The sequence below is a fragment of the Zootoca vivipara genome, chromosome 10 (genome assembly GCF_965207765.1).
Source record: "Zootoca vivipara chromosome 10, rZooViv2.hap1.1, whole genome shotgun sequence".
In the NCBI taxonomy this organism is placed as follows: Eukaryota; Metazoa; Chordata; class Lepidosauria; order Squamata; family Lacertidae; genus Zootoca; species Zootoca vivipara.
In genome coordinates this window covers 52,303,522-52,319,807 of record NC_142593.1, presented here as the reverse complement: position 1 = coordinate 52,319,807, position 16,286 = coordinate 52,303,522, and the positions used below count along the sequence as shown (strand labels likewise).

The following is a 16,286-nucleotide window of genomic DNA, read 5'->3' as shown; positions in this document are numbered from 1 at the left end:
GCAGCCATTTTGGAACTGGGCAGAGCAGCATCAAAAGTCGCTTCTGAGCATGCTCCGCTCAGTTCCAAAATGGCCGCCACGCCAGAATAAACCGGGGGGAAACAAAAAAAATCTGTTTTTTCAGCTAGGAACAGCTGGAAAAACAGGGATTTCCTGGGGAAAACGGGAGACTTGGCAGCTATGCACCAGACAACCAGCTGGGGGCTGGGCACTTGGGAAGTGCTGTGCAAAGCGGGAATAGCTTTTCCAAAATGGTCTCGTGGGCCAAATGGGGAGGAGGCCTGAGGGATGAAGGTTCCCTACTGTTGGTGTAATAACCCTGGTCTACTTTGCACCTTGTTGCCTTGCATACCTGCAGCGTTGCTGATATCTAATGAGAAGTGGGACACTGTAGATCATCACCAACCTGCATGACTTCATGATGTGGGTCAGTGTAAGGTGGGAGAGCTATTTCAGCCTGAGGATGCATGTGGGCATGGCAAGAGCCTGAGGCGAAAAGTAGGTGAGGCCACAAAGGTAAATATTACCTGTGTGACATAGGCTAGCTTCTGCACTCACACATCCGTCTCTGCTCTACATCCAGCCAAGCAAAAAGCATTATCAGAGCTCAAGGGCTGGATCTGCTTTCTACAAGAAAGGAGATTCCAACTAGACATCAGGAAAAACTTTCTGACAGTAAGAGCTGTTTGACAGTGGAACAGTCTCCCTCAGAAGGTTGTGGACTCTCCTTCTTTGGAGGTTTAGAAGCAGAGGTTAGATGGTCATCTGTCATGGATGCTTTAGCTGAGATTCTTTCCTACTCTACAGTTGTATAATTCTATGATTCTATGATCCTGGCAGCCAGAAGCACTCAAGGGGCGTGTGAAGCAGGACCAGCAGGGGGCACTCATGGGTAGGCAGTGTGCCCTGAAGAGTGTCTCAAGGGCCAGATAGAAAGCCTTGGTGGGCCACATGCAGCACCTTGGCCTGAACTTCACCCCCCCTGGTGCAAGGGCTTGTGTGGCACCTAAAAACTGGCGACAGTGCCCAGCACGCGTCTCTCTTACAGTTCTGCTTGGGGCTGCTAAAATAGCTGTTGCATTTTTCACCCCCCTGGTTGGCCTCTGTTCATTTGGCACAGGAATGGGTTGCTAAACATAGCCTGTGATCAGTCAGCGCTGCAGAAATGCAGAGATCATTATCAGAGGCAGACTTCTAGTTGCATTCACTTGAGGAGAACACGGCAGAGCGACCTGGCCACGTATAATTTAAGCTCCACTTAAGCATTGAACTTTGGGAAAGCACTTCAAGATCCGGGTGTTTGAATCGATATGTTTTGTAATTCAGCTCCTGTTCCAGTTCAGCTATGGTAAAAACAACAACAACCAAGGCTTTGCTTCCGTTCCACTTCATGTCGCCTGCATTTCTGCTTCAACTTTTTCTCATTACAAGATTCTGTTATGAAACTGGATTGGGATGCCCTGAAGTCAGGTTTTATCAGCCGGCTGTCCTGCAAGGATATATATATATATTTGTGGGTAGATTTAGGACTTAGCCATGCCTATCTCCTTAACCCAGGATTGAAGCCTTAATGAGAGAGATGGCATTTCATGGTTCGTTTTGATAAATCCAAGGCCTTGCCTGGCACTCTGGGGAGAAGGAAGAACTGCTGTTGGCACAGGGCGCCTAAATGGAGTCTAATTCTAGGTGGCTGACATTTTTAGAACAAAACTTTAGGGTGATTATTTTCCCGCCAAAATCTGCAGGAAATGCCTCTCAGTTTCTAATTTAGTGTAATTAAAAAACAACAACACCTTCGTGCAACCTGAACAAACAGGGAGCACCAGACCACCAGACCCTCCTAAATATACCTAAATCTTAAAGTTTTACAGACGGCTTAGCAAAATATCCAGATACTTTCAAATCCATCTTACCATTAAAGTCCCTTTCAGTTTTATGGTGCTGATAGGGAGGGAAAGTGGATTTCTGCTCCTTTTTCCTAACATGGTGCTACTTCTGATTGCTCACTCCCCTCACCTCAAGCACAGTCCTCCAGAGAGGTAGTCATCTCTGAAAAATGGAGAGATGCTAGCAGGCAGTATACACAATACTGAGGTAGATGGGTCAGTGGTCTGGCTTGGTGTAAAGCATCTTCTTATCTTTCTTTTCTTTTATTTCCACAGTTCAGAGAGAGCCACAGAGAGCCATGCAGAGCAGGCCTAATCCATTTTGCTAGCTGAGGTAAAGCTGCAAATACTAGCCCCCCCCCCAAAGTCAAGGTGCAGAGATCAGATTATTTTGGCACCTGAACAGAGAAAACCTCACAGATTCCTCTCCCCTTCCCTGCCAGTAAGAATACAACCCTAAAAAGCTAACTAACAATTTGCTGCTCCTTCAGTGCAGGGGTTGTTGTTGTTATTGAAGACATAGTGTCTTCAATATTGAAGACATAGTGTCCTCAATTGGTTAGAAGTTCTTCTTTCTTTCTTTTTTTCTCTCTTTCCTCCCTCCCTCCCTCCCTCCTTCCCTCCCTCCCTTCTTTCTTCTGTATAGTCTTTGGGTTCATCCTGATCATAGAATTGTAGAGTTGCATGTGCAGGAATCTCGACTAAAGCATCCATGACCGATGGGCTTCCAACCTCTGCTTAAAAACCTCAAGTCCTTCCTGAAGTTTACTTGGAATTTCATTTCTTGTAACTTGAATCCATTGGTTTGAGTCCTACCCTCCAGAGCAAGAGAAAACAAGCTTGCTTTATCTTCCATGTGACAGCCCTTGATATACTGTACTTTTCCATGTACTGTATAAGACAAGGTGTTGTTGTTGTTGTTGTTTTTACTAAAAATTATGTTTAAAATAGCGTCTTATACATGGATAGTACATAGTGGGGACGTGGGATTGGTTGATGTGGCGAGGTGGAGATTGTCAGCAGCGTGTTATTGGTGGCTGTTGCAAGGGGTGGTGTTGATTGGCTGTTGGTGTTTCTGCCGGCGAGGGTACAGACGTTAGGAGGCTTAACAACTCTGGGCAATCCTCCCCTAAAATAGCTCAACAACTTTGGGCAATCTCCCCTCATTTTCTTAATTTTTACTCCCCAAAAATAGGGGCCATCTTATATATGGGGGTGTCTTATACATGGAAAAGTACGGCATCTGAAGATGGTTACCATACCTCCTCTTAGTCTCCTCTTCCCCAAGCTAAACATACCCAGCTCCCTCAACCATTCCTTATGAGGCTTGGTTTCCAGACCCTTGATCATCTTGATTGCCCTCCTGAATTACAAAACATACGGATTCAAACACCCACATCTTGAAGTGCTTTTCCAAAGTTCAATGCTTACGTGGAGCTTAAATTACAGTATACGTGGTCATTATTTAGTATTTGTTCTGATTTGCTTGTGGGGTGTTTATGCATCTTCCCATTAATTGTTAATTCAGCTCCACTCCTTTCAGTGCATTTGACCGTCACTTTTCTAACTGCAAAAAATGTCTTTAAATATATGCATACGTGGATTTGTTGCACTAGGGGAACAGAGCACTATTAATCTGCTTTAATTGCATGAATTGCACCAACCTAAATTTCCCACAGAATACTGACAATCTGGTGGGCATGTCTACAGGAGCATGGCTCTCATGCAGAAAACCTGCTGTTCAGAATTTGTCGCTAAACCAGTGGAGCAGTAGAGAGATAGAACTTAGAGGTGACCCCAGGGATGGGAGAGAAATTCAGTTCTTCTACCCCATTGTGAAGCTCTTTCTTATGGCAACGTCCAAACCAAGTCTATCCTTGGTCAGCAGTCATGCATCCAATCAGTAGCAGTATAGGAAGGATCCTTCCTAGGAGGGGGGAGAAATATGATCCAGTTCATGTTTAAAGGCTAACCTATCTAATTCTCACTTTCCAAACCAAGACATAGCTACGCATCAAAAATTGCACTTCTCCAAATTTTGTAAATCACTTTTGCAGCCATGGTTACTGATACAATGCATTTTTGCATGCTCTTTTCATTAAATGCATATATATTCGTGAAAGGGACATTCAGAAATGCATTACATTGCAGAAAATGTGTATATCAGGCAAATGGCACACAACTGTGTATATTAGGAGAATTTTGCAGTAGTGCTGATGAATTTTATTTATTAGTATTATTATTATTATTTATTAAATGTGTACACCACCCTGTACCCTATACCTGCAGGCCTCAGAATGGTTCACAGGATAAAATGAGGACCACAGGATTTTAATGAGGACCTCTTTTAAAAACATCACAAACTATGTGGAAATGAAGAGAATTGAACTTAAGATTGGAAAAATGAGAAACAGAAAACCCCAATTTGACAGATTCGCCCACCCCTAGGTGACTGTAATGATGCATTTTCTAATCCTGCATAACTAAACTTGTATTTTCTTTAGTTGTGTTAACCTTCAAGAAGGTAGGATATGGATGAAAGAAACTGCAGCAGCAAACTACTTCATTATCTATTTTTCACTTGCAGGAGGAGGGGCTATAACAAGTGAGGAGTTGACAGACACAATGAAGACCAAATTGTGATGAAGGAAGTATGTGGGAAGAAATGAGCATGGCTGTTTGTGGCAGCCAGTTGATGGGGAGCAAGATTCATTGGGAAAGCACTCCTGTCTTGTGATGGCGAAATGGAAAAATCCACCCTGCGTTTAAGAATGTGTGGCAGAAGATTCACCAAAGCCTTGCAGAACTAGAAAAAAAATAAATGCTGAGTCCACTTCATGGAGAATAAAGGTTTCTGGAGAAGCTCTCCACCATTTGCTGTCTGAAGGTCCATGTTTAGGTAGCCAGCTGAATATTAAAAGCATGTATATGTTGAAGCTTCACTTTCCCAAATTTAAAACAAAATAAGAAGGATTATATTTAAGAACTCTTGGAGCCCATTAGTTTATCAGCATATTGCAACAAAAACTGTTGCAATATGATTGGCAACTTTTTGCCTCTCCCCTGCTTGCTTACCCAGACCGAAGAGACTCAATATTGAAAGTTTGCAAGCTTGTTTCCAAAACTATTCCTGGATCCACTTTATGTACAGTACTTGTGTCTATTTTTCTGTTTAATATCTGAACATTTGACTTGAAAACCTTCTCCTGTACGATTATGGGCTCCAAGCGTGGAAATGCACAGATTCTCATTCGTGGTAACAATGCACTGTTTTCTATTAAACCGCATTGGTGACCTGGAGGCTGGGCTCCTCTGCTGCCGTTTCATTGCAGAGACAAAGGCGGATCTGACCCCACCATGGCAGAGAAGGGCAATTACATCGCGAGCGTGTACGGGTATGACTTGGGCTGCCGTTTCATCAACTTCAGGCCGCTAGGCTTCGGAGTGAACGGGCTTGTCCTCTCAGCAGTCGACAGCAAGAGCTGCCGCAAGGTGGCCGTGAAGAAGATCGCGGTGAGCGATGCTCAGAGCATGAAGCACGCCTTCCGGGAGATCAAGATAATCCGCCGGCTGGACCACGACAACATCGTAAAGGTCTATGAGGTGTTGGGGCCCAAAGGAGCTGATCTCCAAGGGGATCTGTTCAAATTTAACATGGTGTATGTCATCCAGGAATATATGGAGACGGACCTGGCCCGTCTTCTGGAGCAAGGGCCTCTCTCTGAGGAACATGCCAAACTTTTCATGTACCAGTTGCTCAGAGGCCTGAAGTACATCCATTCAGCTAATGTCTTGCATAGGGACTTGAAACCCGCCAACATCTTCATCAACACAGAGGATCTGGTGTTGAAGATCGGTGACTTTGGATTAGCTAGGGTTGTGGACCAGCATTACTCACACAAGGTACGTCCCTCGATTTGTTTGGCCTGATAAAAGCTGAGTGTTCTTTAAAATAACAGCATGCAGAAGTTTAAACAGATACTGTGTGGCATCTTCACAAGCGGTTCCAAACAAAGTTTCTCATAGAATGAAAGAGCAATATTGACGAGGCTGTGCATTCATGCTAAAGTGGCTGGCTTCCCCTTGGAGGCCAAAAGGCATTGCCTTAGCATTGCCTGTGAAATCTCGCTGCGTTAATTGGATTACAAACAGCCCGGTTATGTTGGAGGGAGTCCAGCCACACCACTTTGCAGATGTCAGGTAGCAAAGAACTTCAACCTAGAAACTAATGTGCAAGGTATGTATTCCGTATCCGTGTTAGACCAGGAATGAGCAGCTGGTTACTTCATGGTCCAGATCCAGCCTTTTTACACATCTGGGATGTGCAGCTGAAAGTTCACACAGAAATAAGTCCTGTTTCCTGGTAGGTTTGCATAGGATGGACCCTTAGAATGCATTCCGGCCCAAATTTGAAAGTACATTTAGGCTGCAATGCAATCCTTGCTTTTGGATTAGGTCCACCCAAATTAACTGAAATTTTCATCTGAGTATGTGCATCTGGGATGTGCATCCCTTTGAATTCTTGGGGCGAGGGGCAGAAGCTTCAGAACTTTTAAGCTGCAGCTGGACTGCCCTCAAAGGCTGGAATCCAAACAAGCTTGCATTGTGTTGCTTTCATTGGAAGGTATGACTGACAAATCTCACAGGGGTCCGCAGTGGGTAGGAGGACTTGGGACAGGGGAGGAAAATGGTATCTTGGTGCTTCTTTGGCTATGCAGCAGCACTAGAAGAGAAGCAGTCAGAGACATAGGAGCCAAATCCTAGGGGCTGTGGGGGCTTCGTCACCCCAAATAAAAAAATTGAGGGGGCTGGGCCCCCACAAAGTTGATGGGCATTGCCATTCAATTGGTGTGTGTGCACTGCGTCATGTGATCAGTTATGCAGGGTGGGGCTTACCTGGCCCCCCACAATATTTTATTCAAGTTGGCACCCCTGCTCAGAGCTTCCATGAGCACAGGCAGTTAGAAGCTGAGTTGAGAACAGAGGCTGGAAATTGGGCCACACTCACACCAATATGTTCAAATCACTATGATACCACTTTAAATTGTCATGATACCCAGAGTTTCTTGGGAAAGAGGGATTTATTACAATACCCAACACCCTGGGTATTGTAGCTATGTGAGGCGAATAAGGGGGTCTCCTAAAAGCTCTCAGCACCCTTAGCAATCTACAGCTCTCATAATTTTTTTTTGGGGGGGGAGCCATGTGCTTTACATGTGCAATGAATTCACTCCACGTATGGTTTGGATCTGCCCTTTGGTGGAAGAAGGGGCAGGAGGGATAGAGTCAGAGGCGACAGCTTGTGAGGGCGATGGGGGGGGGGGCAGCGTTGTGCATGTGATGTCGGGAGGAGCTGGGGTGGAGCCAAATGTGGAGATCATGTGGCTTCAATGGTTGGTGGCTCCACCTTTGCCTCCTCTGCCTGGTGCCACTGTGGCAGGAGGAAGAGGAGAAGGAGTCGGCCACCGGAGCTGCACAGTGCTCGGCTCGGTTCTGCACTCAGCTCTGTGCTTAGCCCCCTCTGCCCCCTCAACATTGGGTGGGGGAGGGTTGGCCCCATCCCAAAAGATATTGAGGGGGCCCAAAACAGCTTGGATCCCCAGGAGCTGGTGTCCCTGGATAGAGTAGCATGGAAAATTCCTCCATGAAAACGTCTGTTCAGAAAGAATGTCCTATTTCAGAAAACTTTGACCACCCCACCCCATAAAAGAGAGTTGCGTCCAAAGCGTGGGCTTGGCTCATATGCATGATTTCCCCAGATAAAAGGAACAGATGGACAGAAGGAGGAATTCAAAGTATGCTCAGCAATTTCGCTGCTACATTCCACCCCCTTCCAGCAGCCTGCCTGCCTGCCAGCTAGGGGCTTATATGGGATTTTTGTCTGACATGCCCTTCCTTTGCCAATGAATAATAAGAGAGATGCTTGTCCCCTGTCCCCACCGCACCTTACTAATTATGGGATACACATGTCTAATGCTTAGCTTACTTTAGTAAGAAAACAACGTGAAACCTTGGGCTCTTAAGGGGAAACAATTTATTTTTGAATAAGCGTTTGCAGCGTCAGAAAATTAGGCAGTGCTCCCCATCCCCCCTGGAGCTAGTGCACCTTACAAAATTTTGAGAATATTATTAAAGTGGTTGGAGTACCTATCCTCTCCTCTGCAAGTAGCTCACGGAAACATAAGCAGGGCTTCCTATTCCCTCTCCCCCCGCTAACATTTTTTTATTCTGACAACAACACTGCAAGGTAGGCTACAGGCAAAGAAAAAGAAAGGGAGATAGTGGCTGGCTTAAGGACACCCAAACATCTTTCCAGGGGCGAACTTCATGTTACATCCAAAGACATCTAATGAAACCCCAATACGATTTTTGTTTTGTGCTGTGTCTGTACTTGTGTTTTCAGAATCATCCACGAAGACAGGATGCTTCATTCTTTTTCAGCCTGCTCGTTTCCCCACTCCTTGTCAGTTTGGTGACACAGAAAAGTTTCCAACAGGCATTTGAAGGTTAAAGCAGAAAGCTCCCATTGAATTCTTTGCTGGCAGAGCATTCCACAGGACTGGGCTGATGACAGCTTGGCATCTTCTTGCTGTCCAATGAGCCTCACCAGCTTGGGCAATGATCAACAATCCTCCTGCAGATGATCTCAGAGACTGAGCTGGGATATAAGGGATCAGGCTGTTCCTAAAGTACCCTGGGCTTAATACAAGGCCCTTGAACCTAGCTTGGTAGCAGACGTAGTAGCCAGTGCAGGTGTTTTAACAATGGTGTCACATGTTGTCGTGACATCTGAAGGCAGCCCTGTTTAGGGAGGCTTTTAATGACCCAGGTGGCACTGTGGTTAAACCACTGAGCCTAGGGCTTGCTGATCAGAAGGTCGGCGGTTTGAATCCCTGTGACGGGGTGAGCTCCCGTTGCTTGGTCCCAGCTCCTGCCAACCTAGCAGTTCGAAAGCACGTCAAAATGCAAGTAGATAAATAGGAACTGCTACAGCGGGAAGGTAAACGGCATTTCCGTGTGCTGCTCTGGTTTGCCAGAAGCGGCTTTGTCATGCTGGCCACATGACCTGGAAGCTGTACGCCGGCTCCCTCGGCCAATAATACGAGATGAGCGCGCAACCCCAGAGTCGGTCACGACTGGACCTAATGGTCAGGGGTCCCTTTACCTTTACCTTTTAATGTTTAATAGATTATTGTATTTTACTTTTCTGTTGGAAGCTGCCCAGAGTGGCTGGGGAAACCCAGCCAGATGGGTGGGGTATAAATAATAATAATAATAATAATAATAATAATAATATATTATTATTATTATTATTATTATTATTATTATTATTATTTGACCCCAGCAGCAGTCTGGCTGCTGCATTCTGCACCTGCTAGAGCTACCGAGCCGGACTCAAGGGCAGCCCCACACAGAGCGCATTGCAGTAATCCAGCCCTGAGGTTAGCAACACATCAACTACAGTGGTCAGGCTACTAATAGGAACAATTATATCCAACCAGAAAGAGGACACACAACATAATTATAAGAGGCAGGGAGGTGGCGGTGTTAATTTTGTTGCTCCTGTTATTAAAGAATTAGGAGTTGAAATGTTTGCCGATTTACAGTAAATCACCCAGTGGATCCAGATTGAGTTCCTGTCCACTCTGGGCCCATCTCAACTGTTTGACAAATTCAGGTCTGAGCCAAAGACTTTGGGGGAAGTTGGGTTTTGAAGGATGTCAAATGTTATTCTTCCCTCTCACTTGTTCAAATGAAGATGTTGGATAACTATTCGGTTCTATACAGAGTTTTGTGTAAATGTATGTCTGAGCTGCGTGCAGAACTGTAGGCATTAATCCTAGCCTGAAACGGCCATAATCCTAGCTCATTTTGACTCTGGAAGACAGGTCCCCCACCCTCCAGGTTTCTTTGTATTGTTTGGCCAGGACTAAAATGATGTTTGTACACTGTGGTGAGGAATGATGTCTCTCTCAAACTACGGTACTTTCAGCTCTGTCTGAAACTAATGTCTCTCTCCATCTGCTCAGACAGTCATCTTTTGCCTCTCTATTGTGATCCAGTTGCAGAAAGGCTTGTGGTCAAGGGCTATGTGACATTTAAAACCTTCCACTCCTTTTTTTTTCATGCTATAGAATCAGATAAAGGTTACCCATTCAGCACCACATTATAGTGCCCTGCAGGTGAATGGAGGGAGAGTTAATTCCACCTGGGCAGCTTTGTATAATATGTCTGGCACAGTGGCATAAATCACCTACCTCTTTTGTTACTGGCTTAAGAGAAACTGGAGAAGCCTCAACCAGACCTTCACCATTCAGGATCAGATTAAGGCAGAAAGACAAAAAGGTTGTCCCCCTCGGTCCCATCCTACAGGGCAGGCTCAAGAGCTGGTTTCAATAGGAACAGGGCAGAATGAGAGGCTACAGTTTCCAACATTTTTATTTTGAAAAGTTGTACTTGGACAAGGTCAAGGAATATATCGACGGTTCCTGCAGAATGGTTTACTGAGCATTCAGCCTGATGTGCTTGCACAAAACTTACGCAGAGGTTAGATTATGTTTGGTCTTCATTCTGATTTGATGTTGAGTTGCTCATCTTGGCTGCGAGTCCTGGAAGACCTGTTCCCTGCCTTGCAAGCCTTTTCCCACCTGGCCTGGGAGGGAGGGGCCCTGACTGACTCCAGCTACAAAAGCTGAGGCTGCAGGACAGACTCTTGGGCTGGGGTATTGTTTAGCGGGGTTTGTGGGGGAGGGCGTTGGTGTTACTAATGTTAAATTGTTGCATCTTTATTTTAGATCCAATTATGATTTATGTGGCAATTATTCAATTTGGTTGTGAATTTTTTTGATGAACATAAGAGCCAATGGCCCATCTAGTTCTCACAGTGGCTGGCCTGATGCCTGTGGGAAACCTACAAACAGGATTCATAGAATCATAGAGTTGGAAGAGACAACAAGGGCCATCCAGTCCAACCCCCTGCCAAGCAGGAAACACCATCAAAGCATTCCTGACCGATGCCTGTCAAGCCTCTGCTTGAAGACTTCCAAAGAAGGAGACTCCGCCACACTCCTTGGTAGCAAATTCCACTGCCGAACAGCTCTTACTGTCAGGAAGTTCTTCCTAATGTTTAGGTGGAATCTTCTTTCTTGAAGTTTGAATCCATTGCTCCGTGTCCGCTTCTCTGGAGCAGCAGAAAACAATCTTTCTCCCTCCTCCATATGACATCCTTTCATATATTTGAACATGGCTATCATATCACCCCTTAACCTTCTCTTTTCCAGGCTAAACATACCCAGCTCCCTAAGCCGTTCCTCATAAGGCATTGTTTCCAGGCCTTTGACCATTTTGGTAGCCCTCTTCTGGACATGTTCCAGCTTGTCAGTATCCTTCTTGAACTGTGGTGCCCAGAACTGGACACAGTACTCCAGGTGAGGTCTGACCAGAGCAGAATACAGTGGTACTATTACTTCCCTTGATCTAGATGCTATGCTCCTATTGATGCAGCCCAGAATTGCATTGGCTTTTTTAGCTGCTGCATCACACTGCTGACTCATGTCAAGTTTGTGGTCTACCAAGACTCCTAGATCCTTTTCACATGTACTGCTCTCAAGCAAGGTGTCACCCATCCTGTATTTGTGCCTTTCATTTTTTTTGCCCAAGTGTAGTACCTTACATTTCTCCTTGTTAAAATTCATCTTGTTTGCTTTGGCCCAGTTGTCTAATCTGTTAAGGTCATTTTGAAGTGTGATCCTGTCCTCTGGGGTATTAGCCACCCCTCCCAATTTGGTGTCGTCTGCAAACTTGTTCAGGATGCCCTCAAGCCCATCATCCAAGTCATTGATAAAGATGTTGAATAAGACTGGGCCCAAGACAGAACCCTGTGGCACCCCAATAGTCACTACTCTCCAGGATGAGGAGGAGCCATTGATGAGCACCCTTTGGGTTCGGTCAGTCAGCCAGTTACAAATCCACTGAATGGTAGCATTGTCTAGCCCGCATTTTACCAGCTTCTTTACAAGAATATCATGGGGCACCTTGTCAAAGGCCTTGCTGAAATCAAGATAGGCTACATCCACAGCGTTCCCTTCATCTACCAGGCTTGTAATTCTGTCAAAAAATGAGATCAGATTAGTCTGACATGACATTTGAGCACAACTCTCCCCTCCTGTGGTTTCGAGCAACTGGTATTCAGAAGTGTTGCTGCTTCCAGTTGTGGAGGCAGAGCATAGCCATCATGGCTGATAGCCTTCTCTAGGAATTTGTCTAATCCACTTTTAAAACCAACATTCAGCGTCAATGAATGTCTTCTAATATTCAGCTTCACGGATAAGTTCTAGTGTTATAAGAGAGAATGGAAAACATTTCTCTGTCCACTTTCTTGATGCCGTACCTAATCTTGTAAACTTCTGTCAAGTTTATCACCAAACTTAAAACCACAGAGAAACCTGGTCTGAATAAAGACGTTGGATTCTTATCTCATTAGACATGATAAAGCTATCTTTAGCCATCTCACCCTTCGCTTTCCCTGTGGGACAAATTGCAGCCGTAAACAGTCGTAAATTCTTCCTGTAAGACCAAAAGCAGTCACAAACAGTCCGGTTCCCCACCACCCTTCTGAGTGGTGCCCCCCCACCCTCTCACTATATGTGGGAATCTGGTGATTTCTGTTTCAGTGTATCTGAATAAGTGTGCATGCACACGAAAGCTCATACCAATGACAAACTTAGTTGGTCTCTAAGGTGCTACTGGAAGGAATTTTTTATTTTGTTTCGACTACACCAGACCAACATGGCTACCTACCTGTGTCAAGTCTCCTGTTACTCATCTTTTCTCTAAACTAAAAAGTCCCGAATGCTGTAACCTCTCTTCAAATGGGAGTCACTCCATCCCCTTGATCATTTTGGTTGCCCTTTTCTGTACAAGTCTTTTCTTCTGGCTCAAAAAGCACAGCGGCTTGGTTTTTTTTTTTTTGCAAAGGAAAAAAAGCATTGCTGAGGGCACCCCTTCCATTTACACACCCAAAAACTATGTTTTACGGTTAGCCATCATAACTTTGATTTAAGGTAACCAAAGCTCATTCCGTATTTGGGCAAAAATGCAGTGGTGGTGTAAGGCAAGGCTGTGTCTCTGCTTTGGGCAGACTTGATTTAGCCTGGCAGTATCCTGGGAGGTAAACTGTTCCACTGGGTAGTGAGCCTGCATCCTGTTCTTTGCTGCAAAGGGACAATTTTATCTTCCAGTCTGTTGAAGCACTGCTGCAATCCAGTGGATTTCCCCCCTCAAGGATCTGTTAAAAGAAATAGTACTCAAGAAGGATTCACCCTCCCCTCGGTTGTCTCTTGTATATGACGCTGGCATATTTTGAGCCCCTCTCACACTTTTGTTGCCATGTGAATAATGTTGGAGGGAACTCAGAAGAAAAAAGCTCAAATGGAACCGTTATCAATGCTGTCTGCAGTAGGAGCCGTTTTGAAATGGCTTTGCTCTAAGAATAAGGTGGCCCTATGTCTTCCTTTACAGAAGACAGTCCTCCATTTGAAGTCCTTCCTTTTATTATTATTTATTTATTTATTTATTTATTTATTTATTTATTTATACCCCGCCCACCTGGCTGGGTTTCCCCCACCACTCTGGGCAGCTTCCAACAAATACCAAAATACATTAAAATATCACAGATTAAAAACTTCCCTAAACAGGGCTGCCTTTAGGTGTTTTCTAAATGTCAGGTAGTTGTTTATCTCCTTGACCTCCGATGCAAGGGCGTTCCACAGGGCGGGTGCCACTACCGAGAAGGCCCTCTGCCTGGATGTGAAGGCATCCTCTAGCAGAAGGGTATTGTAGTTCATTTGTAGTTCATTTGCCTGTTTGGAGTGAGCAGTACCTGGGCATCAAACCCATTAGGTACACAGATCACCAGGTCATTTCCCCCCTCCCCCCGTGGCGTTTCTGCTGAAATGATAGCCTTTCTAAAGACTTTCTAAAGTTTCATCTATATGAATAAGTTAATATGTACAAATCTGTGCCTCTTTCATTCTCTCTCTTTTTGTGCCCTCTCAGAGAGCACTGTTGATGGCTTGACAAGAAATGGCACAATTTTCTTGTGGGGTTTTGCTCTCTCCTGAAAAAGGGATATATATTTGTTTTTGGAATACCAAAACATTCCAAAACATACAACGCTTCATGTTGCGACTTTTCGGGTTGCGAATGCGGCAAACCCGGAAGTATATACTTCCGGTTTTCTCTGCACATGCACGTGCAGAAGCGTTCTGTGCTCTTCACATACGAGCAGTAGTGCTCTATTGCACTCCACGCTTGCGCAGAAGCACCACTCCAGTTGCGAACTTTTCGGGGTGCAAACGGCACCCTGGAATGGATCATGTCTACAACTAGAGGTACCACTGTACTACAGTTTTGCGTTTTGGCTTCAGTATATGATACTAAAAACAACCAAAACAAACCAAAGCAGATTTTTATTTTTTTTTCATTTTTATTGCAATCTCACCTTTCCTCCAAGGAGCTCAATGTGGTGCACATGGTTCTCTTCTTCCCCATTTTATCCTCACAACAACCCTGTGAGGTAGGTTAGGCTGAGAGACAGTAACTGGCCCAGGGTCACCCAATGGGTCTCATGGATGAGCAGGGAATTTTAACCTTGGCCATAAGCCAACAATCTAACCACTATGCCAAAATCTTTAGAGCGATTTTGGCCTTAAATGGAAAGCCCGGACTTTGAAGTCATCTTATTTTACTTATTTTACTTGTTATTTGTATTATATTTACTGTTTTTAATTAGGTTTTGTAATTTTGGATTATGCGGAATGCTTTATCTGAGTGGATGTAGCAACCGAGTAATTTCGTTGTTCCCACAAGGGGACAATGATAATAAAGGTATCTTCTTCATAGTGGTGAAAATTGCCTCATATATTTTCTGATAGACTATTCTTAATGTTTTCATTCATTTGTCACTTTCCACAACAAAATGTCTCAAAGAGACTTGCTGATCTCTAGCTTGCTCACAAATCTTTAAAGGCAAATGCATCGAGAAAACAAGTTTGTGTAATCTGGAAATGATAGCAACAGAGAAAGCTCCCCTGGATGTGTGATTTACGATGCTCTGATTTGACAGTGTGTTTCAGGGTGAAGACGGACATAGATTTTTAAGAGCAGGGCGCTGTCTATTTGTAACCTACCATATAAACGAGATTCACAACTTCGTGGACATAATTCATAAAACAAGGAACCGGCAGAGGAAAGGAGAAGAATCAGATGTAGCCACTGGAACAGAAGGGGTGGAGATCTGCAAAGTTACATATGTGCCATAATTTATTAAGATCTAGTTGCAAGTCTCCAGCTTTCTTGATGTAGTGTGAAATATGGTATTGTTTTTTTCTTTGAAAGAGCTGAATCAGTTTTCCCTGAGAAAGAGCTACAGTACATGAAACGCATCATCGGGCAATAAATGATCTTCTGTGCACCTTTTGGACGTCTCTTCTGTTTTCATTCTTAACATACCGTAATTCATACCTGCAAGTCAAGTACTAAATCAGCCTTGGCACTTCCCCTGCGCATCTGGCAGACTGCTTTTGTTAGAAAGACAGACAGACAGACAGACAGACAGAGGAAGGAAGGAAGGAAGGAAGGAAGGAAGGAAGGAAGGAAGGAAGGAAGGAAGGAAGGAAGGAAGGAAGGAAGGAAGGAGGCACATGAAATCTAAGGGCTCTACCAGACTACCTATTCATTGAGAATTCCTTCAGATTGGTTCGCAGAGAGATCAAAGCAAGTGTTATCTCATACTTAACAATATATTTTCCTCTCACTTTCCTTACTGCTAAAAGTCAAATCTTTGAAGGAAGAGGGTTTCTTGCACAAGACCTCTCAATCAACCATCATTCTGCAACCTGAATTTGCAGGTATGTGCTCATAGGTTCAAAGAGCAACACAGGGCAGTTTCAGGTAGGTAGCCATGTTGGTCTGACATGTTGTTGTTTAGTCGTTTAGTCGTGTCCGACTCTTCGTGACCCCATGGACCATAGCACGCCAGGCACTCCTGTCTTGCACTGCCTCCCGCAGTTTGGTCAAACTCATGTTCGTAGCTTCGAGAACACTGTCCAACCATCTTGTCCTCTGTCGTCCCCTTCTCCTTGTGCCCTCCATCTTTCCCAACATCAGGGTCTTTTCCAGGGAGTCTTCTCTTCTCATGAGGTGGCCAAAGTATTGGAGCCTCAGCTTCACGATCTGTCCTTCCAGGGAGCACTCAGGGCTGATTTCCTTAAGAATGGATAGGTTTGATCTTCTTGCAGTCCATGGGACTCTCAAGAGTCTCCTCCACCACCATAATTCAAAAGCATCAATTCTTTGGTGATCAGCCTTCTTTATGGTCCAGCTCTCACTTCCATACAT

At 44.7% G+C, this 16,286-nt stretch overlaps 1 protein-coding gene across 2 annotated transcripts in view; it reads left to right on the top strand.

Moving 5' to 3' along the window:
* The window catches only part of MAPK4 (mitogen-activated protein kinase 4), an 81,056-nt gene that overhangs the window by 31,406 nt on the left and 33,364 nt on the right, over positions 1-16,286 (top strand). For both annotated transcript variants that reach the window (XM_060280363.2, XM_088652867.1), the window contains exon 2: positions 4,474-5,789. In XM_060280363.2, the coding sequence (XP_060136346.1) occupies positions 5,244-5,789 (546 nt within the window). In that variant the 5' untranslated portion in view covers positions 4,474-5,243. The remainder of the gene's footprint in view (positions 1-4,473; positions 5,790-16,286) is intronic.